We start from the raw sequence: 9,722 nt of genomic DNA on the forward strand, positions 1-9,722 counted from the left end.
GGGAGAGGGGAGGGGGAAGGAAAGACTTGGTATAGGTGATAATTAACAGAAGAAAACATAACTGACAAAATGTAAAACTTTTTAATATACGGATCAAGAATATCATTAATTTTGGGCAAAATTACTTCAGCAAAAGGCTAAGTTTATTGTAGGACTTATCTGCTAGACATGTGTATTCTGTCATATGCCATCTACAGTGCCACTGACACAATGCACCACAAATCTGTTACTTACACATACACTAAGAGGTGAGGTGGTAAATACTGATACCAGAATTGTTAGAAAGGTCTCTGCAGTCTTGTAGACATCACTTATATTACCTGACTCAATAGATTTTTCAGTGTCTACTCAAAAAACAAAATTCTAATCAAGCATGTCAGAAGTGAAGAGTTGGGAATGGCTGATTTCAAAGTTTCAAAGGGCAGACTTTCCCTCCAGATATAGTAAAACGTTCTCCATGGTGCTTAGAAACAAACTTATTTAAGGGTATGCTTTGGGGCTCCAAACTGTTGCAATATGGATAGTTTCTATTAAGATGCCTTCAGTACACAGAACTCATTAAAAAATTTATCCAGGACAGCCTGGTCTCCATAGCCTGTTTCAGGCCAGCTGGGGCTACCAGGAGACCCCATCTCAAAAAGATTTAAAAAAAAAGAATGTCCAGAGACTGAAAACAAGAAGACCAGTTTGCTGGCTACTGAATGGCCTGGGTGAGCATGACAGGCCTGTCCGGGGTTCTGAGTATATGTATAATGAATCTAGAATCCACTAAGTTTAAAAACTAAACAGAGCTGTAGCTGGGTGTAGTGGCACATGCCTTTAATCCCAGAACTCAGAAGCAGAGGCAGGCAGAATCTCTGGGAATTCAAGGCCAGCTTGGTCTACATAATCAGTTCCAGGCCAGTTGGAGCTGCAAGGAGACCTTATCTCATAAAGACCAAAAATAAAAGCTTAACTGGGCATGGTGCCTTTAATCCCAGCACTTGAGATGCAGAGGCAAGTAGATCTCTGTGAGATCAAGGCCAACCTGGTCTACAAGGCCAACCTGGTCTACGTAGCATGTGAGTTCCAGTCCAGCTGTGACTATAGGGAGGCCCTGTCCCAAAAAACTAAACAAAGCTTAACAAAAGAATTAGCAAACTAGGCATGGTGGCTCATGCCTACAATCCCAGCACTCAGGAGGTTGAGGCAGGAAAATCACTGTAAGTTTAAGCCCAAACTGGGCTACAAAGTGAAACCCTATTGAGAAGAAGAGGGAGTGTAGGGGATAAACCAATGAAACAATGAGGAAGTGAAAAAAAAAAAAGAGGTAAGTGTGTGGCATCCTGATCAGACACTGGTGAGAAAGAAGGAGCCAGTTTACCTTTTGATTTCTCCTGAAGGGGCACCATGGTACATGAATCCTTAATCTTCTTTAGCCTAAAGAGTATGCATGATCATAAAATGACATATGTCAATCCAGTGTATAACATTAAAAGCACAGTAAGAGGCAAACAATATATATTCAATGACACTCACTTGGTATTTGTTGTTGTTGTGTATTTCTGTCTGTTGTCTGTTTTTGTGCTAGGGATCTATCCCACAGTCCTCCATGGGTTAAGCGTGTGTTCTACCACTGTGCTACATCCAGCTCTAACCCCAAAACTCACTTCATTAAATGATATCATATGTGAATGGTACAGAAAGGCTTCCATCATAATTACACCAGTCAGAAGTAGGTATGAGCCAACCCAATCATAGCTCTTCCTAGTGCACTTCAGCAGTAGGGAAGCACTGTGTCTAATTCCACACAGGTCTTTGTTGTAATTTTCAGTAGTCAACAACTCAAGCAGTGCTGAGAGAAGGGGATCAGTGCCAACAGAGTGTCTGAGTCCCTTTTCTCTGTCAATCACCATGATCTGAATTTTTGTCATAATTAACTCTTGTCCCTACTGGAATACACCTACACAATAATTAGGGGAAATATATCCTAAGTCTACTGTAGGTGAAGTCATCCATTGTAAGAATTCCACATTTTGGCCAGAAGTGGTGGCACATGCCTTTAATCTCAGCACTTGGAAGGCAGAGGCAGGCGGATCTCTGTGAGTTCGAGGCCAACTGGGACTACAGGTCTACATAGTGAGTTCCAGGCCAGCTGGGACTACAGGGAGACCCTGTCTCAAAAAAAAATAATTCCACATTTCTTATAACTACAGTAAACTTTAATATTCAGCATTTCTTATAACTATGGCAAACTTTAATATTTGGCATTTCTTCAAACTACAGAAAACTTTAATCTTTACCTCTAGGATTACCATTATCAGTTATATTCTTAGAGTATTGTGAAATTCACTGAAAATTTCTACTCATCTTTAAAATTGTTCAAGGGGACTGGAGAGATGGCTCAGCAATTAAGAGCACTGGCTGCTCTTGCAGAGGACCTGGGTTCAGTTCCCAGCACCCACATAACAGCTAATAACTGCCAGTAACTCCAGTTCTAGGGGATCTGACACCCTCCTCTGGCCCCTGCAGGCACTGCATGACATGGGTACACTTATACACATGCAGGCAAAGTACTCATACAGATAAAAGAAGTAAATAAATAATTTAAAATTTTTAAATTTGAGAAAAAAATTGACTTTTACCAAAGTTTTAAAATCGCATCTTCACATATGGAGGGAGATAAAAAGAACATGAAGAGTTGTACACAAAACAAATATAAAAGAGCACTTTCCTGCTTTGCCAAGACTGCTCTTTCACAGGATGCTGTGCAATATGCAGAGGGAAATAAAATACTTGTATGCAAGTTGGTATAGTCTCACTGGAATGTCTAAAATGAAGACACTTGAGTCAATGGCAGGAAAAAGAACTGACATTTTCGTTTGCCTAGCAGTTCATATACACCAGTATTCCACTGTATACATGAAGAATGCTTGTCAGAGTATGAACAGTATGCATTCACATTATCCTTCATTAATAAGCAGATCCACAGTTGTTAGTGTACAGTGTTGAGAAGTGATTCCTGAGCAGCCAAATCAAGGATGAAAAACAGAAACAGAAGCTGAAACAGGGAAGGGCATGAAGGCTCAAGATTAGGAAGCAGGGTGGCCTAACTCCAGGGCGTTTTCCACAATTCCACTTCCCATAGGCTAAGCATATATGTTGGACGAAGGTGAGACTGGCCTGGACGATACAAACTCCATGGTCATGGGCAGTCCTGTGCATTCTTCATCTGCACAAAGGACTTGTGACTCAGATGAAAATGACAGGAACAGCTGGAATGTCAGGGACACTGGTGTCGGGTAATGATGTGAACTGACTGTCCTCAGTAGATTTGGGGCTTGTGCTTCAAAGGGCACCTTCTCTCCCTGCACCTTTGCCATCCTTCCTCTTTGACACATCTACCCTGCTAGCAGCTCACTATTTTTCTTCTACCATCTCTATTTCTAGCCCCACCCCCTTTTTGAGACAGGGTCGAAGTAACACAAACTGACCTCAAACACACTATGTAGTCAAGGATGACCCTGAACTTCTGATTCCCCTGCCTCCATCTCCTGAGTGCTGGGATTATAGGCATGCTCTACCACACATGCAGCTCATGCAGTATCCAAGGCTTCAAACATGGTAGACAAGCACTCTACCAAGTGAGCCTTCTCTCCAGTCCTGCTTTTTATATTTTTATAGCTTGAAAATGTGTCTTCAGAAAACACTGAAAGTGATGACAAAGGTTATATGTGGGATTTGTTCCTTGTGGTATTATATACAAAATCCAGAGATAGCACAGGAATTTATACATACAAAAACAGGAAATGGTTAGGTAAACCATTATCCATTTGTAGAAGATAATGTGGTCAGCAAGACTGTATGAAGGTTATGTAATAACATGATAAATGTATATATGATACTAAGTTTGGGGGGGTTTTTTTGAGACAGATTTTTACTATGCAGCCTTGGCTGGCCTGGAACCTGTTATGTAGACCAGGTTAGCCTCAAACTCACAGAGATCCACCTGCCTCTGATTCCTAAACATTGGAATTAAAGGCATGTGCCACCATACCTGGTCAAAGTTAAGTTTTAAAAGACAGAAAAAGAGGCTGGAGAGACAGCTCATTGGTTAACAGTATGTACTGCTCTTCCAGAGGACCCGAGTTCAGTTCTCACACCCCCTCGTGTGGCTCAGAACAGCCAGAAGTTAGAGTTAATGCTCTGCTACATTGTGGGTTAGAGGCCAGCCTGGGCTACATGGAGACCCTATCTCAAAACAAGAAAACTCAGGCTGGGGATGTGGCTTAGTGACACAGTTATTGCGCCTAACATACACAAAGCACTGAGTTCTACCCCAGCAGTATAAAAACAAAGAAAACTAAAGAAACATCTAAAATTCCAATCTTGTGTGCTATGTAAACCTAAATGATATTCAAGTCTCTGTGATAGGAAGCTAATGGAAAAACATAAATTTTCCAGGCATAGTGCCTCATGCCTATAATCTTAGGACCAAAAAATGAACAGATATATCTGTGTATTTATATACCTCCCCTAGAAAGAGTTGCAACTTGAAGTGATATGTTTTCTTAGGATGACAGACTGAACAAGTCCTAGACTTTCAATAAATAGCTAAGAAATAAAGCACAAACTGAGCAGAATAGGAGGCTCTTACTGGCACATAGCTATATCTCTGGTTTTGTTTGGGGGAGTTTTTGTTTGTTTTGTTTTTTGAGACAGGATAGTGTTATATAGCTCAAGCTGGCCTTTAACTCACTCTGTGGCCCAGGTGGCCTCAAACTCACAACAGTCCTGCTTCTCCTCTCAAGTGCTAGGATTATAAACTAAGGGACTTCTTTATAGGAATCTATTGTTAGGTAAGAGCTTTCATTTCACTGGTGTGTCAGAGTTAGTTTAATTTATATTAGAAAAGTATGGTTGGGGGGAGGGGAAAGGGCCTCCCAATGTAGCCTGGGTTGGCCTTAAGTTAGAAATCCTCCTCAGCCTCTTGAGTGCTGAGATTATAGATATGGCTAGGAAGCTTCCTTCCTTCCCTCTTTCCTTCCTTCTTTCCTTCCGTCTTTCCTTCCATCTTTCCTTTCGTCCTTTCCTTCTTTCCTACTTTCTTTCTTTCCTTCATTCCTTTTTCCTAAGAACTAGATCTGGAGCCCAGGACCTAGCATGTGCTAGCAAGCACTACATCATGGCACTACATCCCCAGCCCTCAAACTAGGATATATTATGAAGTGGCAGTAGGAAAAGGCAGAGACACTCTGGCTGAAACTTTTCTTCCTAACAGTCTGTGCAGGGTTTCCATTAGCCCCAAATCTCATCCACAGGCTTCCTTTACATTCCAACAGTCATTTTAGAATGGAAACATAGTGGTCTCTGTTTACGGAACAGAAATCTATTAAGGCTGCAGAGTTAAATTTTTATTGATAAGCATTCCCATGTTCTTATGAGCATAAGATATAGGACAAGGCAGTCAATGTACTTAAAAGGAATCCTTAAATCCTTCCTGGCAGTGTCACCTGAAAACAGAGAAAAGTACCTATTTGGCAACCTGAATGAAATGGCTAACTTATATGTAAAAAAAAACAGTAAATCTTATGGAATAGGCAATAATCAGATTCATTAGCCAGAAAACCCTCTGCCTTCAACAGTGTTAACTGCAAAATAAATATTCAACAAAAGAGAGTCCAATACAAATGACCTACCTGACAGGAGGTAGCTCAGGGTCAGCACACAGCAGTTGTTTGTGAACCTCTAATGGAGCTGAACTTACGATCACAGGGCAACTTGGCAATTCTGGTAAGTATGGAATTTTGGCACATTCTTTGGGCTCTTCTAGACCAAATGCTATGGTGTGTTAATAAAAAATATCACAATCATCTGGGTTAAATACATATCTTCTTTTACTACATATTAAAATGTATGGTGTAATATACCAAATCAAGATCATTAAGAAAACAAAATCCACTGCCATTTATCTTTCCCAGGAAAGGGTCTTTCAAATGCTATCAGCCCACAGGGAGAAAAGACATGCAAATTCCAGGCACTATTTCTATCTTTTCTTAAGGAGAATAAGAATCACAATGGAATTACTTTTCCTCATCTTCTGTGTTTCTAAAACTGCTTTCTTCCAACTGCTCTCAAAAAGAAAATAATTGTCCAAGGAATCTCTGCTGAGTTTGGAAGCATCAAATTTGATCTTGGGAGATAGCACTGACATTTTCTCTTTTTCTTTCAGCAACGTTGATGGAAATGAGATGCTGCTCCAGGCCCAGCACAGAATGCAAAGAACAGGTGATTCCTATAAATGTCTTTTCTCATGAACACTAAACTTACTTATAACATAGAAATATATATTCTTGGGATTTTGTTTTTTTATTTTGTTTTTTGTTTTTTGAGACAGAACTTCACAATGTAGTAACCCTGGCTGACCTGGAACTTGCAATACTGACCCTGCTGGCCCCAAGCTCACAGGGATCTGCCTGCCTCTGCCTCCAGTGCTGGAATTAAAAGTATGTGCCACCACATCAGAATTAAAAGCATGTGCCACAACACCTGGCTTCCACATTGTTAAAATTCATTTATTTATTATTATTTTTATTTTATGTGTGTGAGTGTATTGCACTTACAAATATGCAAGTACACCGATGTCATCCAATGCCTATGGAGGTCAGAAGAGGGCATCAGATTCCCCTGGAACTAGAGTTACGGATGGTTGTTAGGAGCCATGTGGGTGCTGGGAACTGAACCCACGTCCTCTGCAAAAGCAGCCAGTGCTCTTAACCACTGAGCCATCTCTCTAGTCCCACATTTCTTTCTCTTTTTTTTAAGTAAAGAAAGCATTTAAACATTTTATTTATTTATTCATTTATTTTTATTGTATGTATATGTTTTGCTTTCATGTATGTAAATGCACCATGTCATCCAATGCCTGCAGAAGCCAAAAGAGGGTGTCAGATGACCTAAAACTGGAGTTATGGATCCCAGTCCTCTGCAAGAACAGGCAGTGCTCTTAACCAATGACCCATCTCTCCAGTCCCAGCATTTGTTACTCTTGCAAAGGACCCAGTTTCAGTTCCCAGCACCTACATGGCAGCTCACAACCATCAATAACTCCAGTTCCAAGGCATCTGATGTCCTCCTTTCTGGCCTCCACAGACACCAGACATGCATACGATGCACATACATACATGTAGGCAAATACTCATACACATAAAATAAAAATAAATAGATATATAAAAAGTATCTGACAAAAGAATCTTTAGGAAAGCAAGGTTTATTTTGGCTCACAGTTGCAGGATATAGTCAACCATGCAAGGGAGTCATGGTGGCAGAAGCCTGAGGCAGCTGGTCACATTGCAGCCACAGTCAGGATGTAATGAATGCTTGCACTCTGTCCACTGGCTTTCTCCTTTTGATTCAGTACAGAACCCTATCCCGTGGAATGGTACTATCCACATTTAGAGTAGCACTTCCTACTCCAATTAATCCCATCTATATAATCCTTTGCAGACATAACCAAATATTCGCTTATATGGTGACTATAAATTTCTTCAAGGTAACAAGATTAACCATCACAATAATGAATGTTCCTCTATGAATGTTTTGTTTTTAAGATTTTATTTTTATTTTTAATTATGTGTATGCATGTATGGGGGGGTGTGCATGTGAGTGCAGTTTCCCACAAAGGCCAGAAGAGGATGACAGATCCCCTGGAGCAGGAGTTATAGGGTTATAAATCACAGAAAGTGGATGCTGGGAACTGAACTCAGGTCCTCTGCAAGAGCACTATGAGCTCTTAAGCGCTGAGGCATCTCTCCAGCCCTATATGCTCAGTATTAATGTATAACTAAGCTACTGGGTTTTGTATGCTGAGTTTGTATCGCAGAACTTTCCTGGATGTATCAGGTATGTCTTTTGATGAAGTCATTGAAGTCTTCCATAGGATCATATTATCTGTAAATCAGGATAATTTTACTTTGTTCCCTATTTGTATCCCCTTTATTTCTTTGTTTTGCCCATTATTCTGGCTAAAATTTCAAATATATTGACTTAGAGTGGTAAGAATGGACTACCAAAAGGTCATTTCAAAGAGAGCTTGTTAGGCTATGGCCACTTAATCCTGCACCCAAAGACTGAAGTTCTCCCCAGGATGACGTAGTCTCTTAATAGTGCTGTTTTTCTAAGGAGAAATAAAATTGGTGGGCAGAAAAAAAAAAAAGAATGGTCAACCTTGTCATGCTCCTGATTCTACAAGAAGGCTCTTAGTTTTTCCCCATTCAATATGATACTGACTGTGGGTTTGTTGTAGAAGGCTTTTATTATGCTTGAGATCTTATTTTTCTACATCTAGTTCCTCTAGGACTTTTTATCATGAAAGGATATTGATTTTTTTTTTTTTTTGGTCTTTTTGAGACAGGGTCTCCCCAGCTGCCCTGGAACTCTCTATGTAGATCAGGCCGGCCTCAAACTCACAGAGATCTTCCTGACTCCTGAGTGCTGAGATTAAAGGCATGTGCCACCACACCTGGCTTAGGATATTGATTTTTTTTTTCCATTATTGAGGTGATCATGTGGATTTTTTCATCCTTGATTCTATTTATGTGCTCTATTTCATTTTTTTGTGTGTGTATGAACTATCTCTGTATCCTCGGAATGAAACCAACTAGGTTTCAGTACATATTTCTAGTGGGTTGCTGGATTCAATTTGCAAGTTTTCGTTGACGATTTTTGTGTCTGTGTTCATCATGGATAATGATTTATAGCTTTCTTTGTTAGGCTGAGTCTTTATGTGGTTTTAGTATCAGGGTAATACTGGTTTCATAGACTATATGAATGTATCCATTTCTTACAGACTTTCCAAGTTATTTGGAGTGAAAGTTTTTAAGCAAGTCCTTGCATTTCAGTGGTATCTGTTGTATTATAATATTTCATTTTTCATCTCTAATTCTTTTAATTTGTACCTTCTCTTTCTTTTGGTTAGTTGGCTAAGAGTTTATCAATCTTGTTAACCTATTCATAGAACTTTGTTTCACTGATTGTTGTATTAGTCTTTTGGTCTCCATTTCATTAATTTCAACTCTAACCTCTATTATTCTTTTTATTCTACTGGGGGTTTTACTTGTTCTTATTTTTCTAAGATCTTGAAATGCATAATTGGGTTATTTATCAGAGGATTTCCTGATTATTTTTTATGTAAGCCCTCATAGCTCTAAACTTTCTTAAAAATGCCTTTGCTGTATTCCACATATCATGAAATACTGTGTTCATTTGATTTTTCATTTGATTCTAGATGCTGTTAAAATTATCTTCATATTTTCAATAATCCACTCACCGTTCAAAAAGATATTGTTCAATCTCCATGTGTTTATGAAGTTTCTGCAGTTTAATTCATTGTTTATTTCCAAATTAATTTTATTATGATATAAGGTGGCAGAAATTATTTCAATTTAAAAAAATTTCTTAAGACTTGCTTTGTGGCCTAAAATATCTAAATATCTAAAATATCAACTCTACTTTGAAGAAATTTCCATGCACTATGTAAAGGAGTATGTATTCTGCAGCTGTCTAGTAGACTATACAGATGTCTGTTAACTCCAGTATAATCACTGGAGTTCCTTTGTTAATTTGGGGAGGGGGTGTCCTGAATTAGCAACCTACTGGTGAGAGTAGGGTATTAAAGTCACCCACTATTGTTATACTGGGGTCTTGTGTCCCTTTATGTCCAGTAATTGTGTTTATTTTGTTCT

At 39.3% G+C, this 9,722-nt stretch overlaps 1 protein-coding gene across 1 annotated transcript in view; it reads right to left on the bottom strand.

Annotated features, from left to right (window-relative positions):
* CUNH8orf89 (chromosome unknown C8orf89 homolog) overlaps window positions 1-6,193 on the bottom strand; it is a 19,406-nt gene extending 13,213 nt beyond the window's left edge. The window contains exons 1-3 of the mRNA XM_008848886.2: window positions 6,067-6,193; window positions 5,679-5,820; window positions 1,364-1,419 (exon numbers count right to left, since the gene is read on the bottom strand). Coding sequence (XP_008847108.1) covers window positions 1,364-1,419; window positions 5,679-5,820; window positions 6,067-6,193 — 325 coding nt within the window. The remainder of the gene's footprint in view (window positions 1-1,363; window positions 1,420-5,678; window positions 5,821-6,066) is intronic.
* Window positions 6,194-9,722: the final 3,529 nt, after the last annotated feature.

This window comes from Nannospalax galili, unplaced genomic scaffold, assembly GCF_000622305.1.
Source record: "Nannospalax galili isolate Female #2095 unplaced genomic scaffold, S.galili_v1.0 scaffold102, whole genome shotgun sequence".
NCBI lineage: Eukaryota > Metazoa > Chordata > Mammalia > Rodentia > Spalacidae > Nannospalax > Nannospalax galili.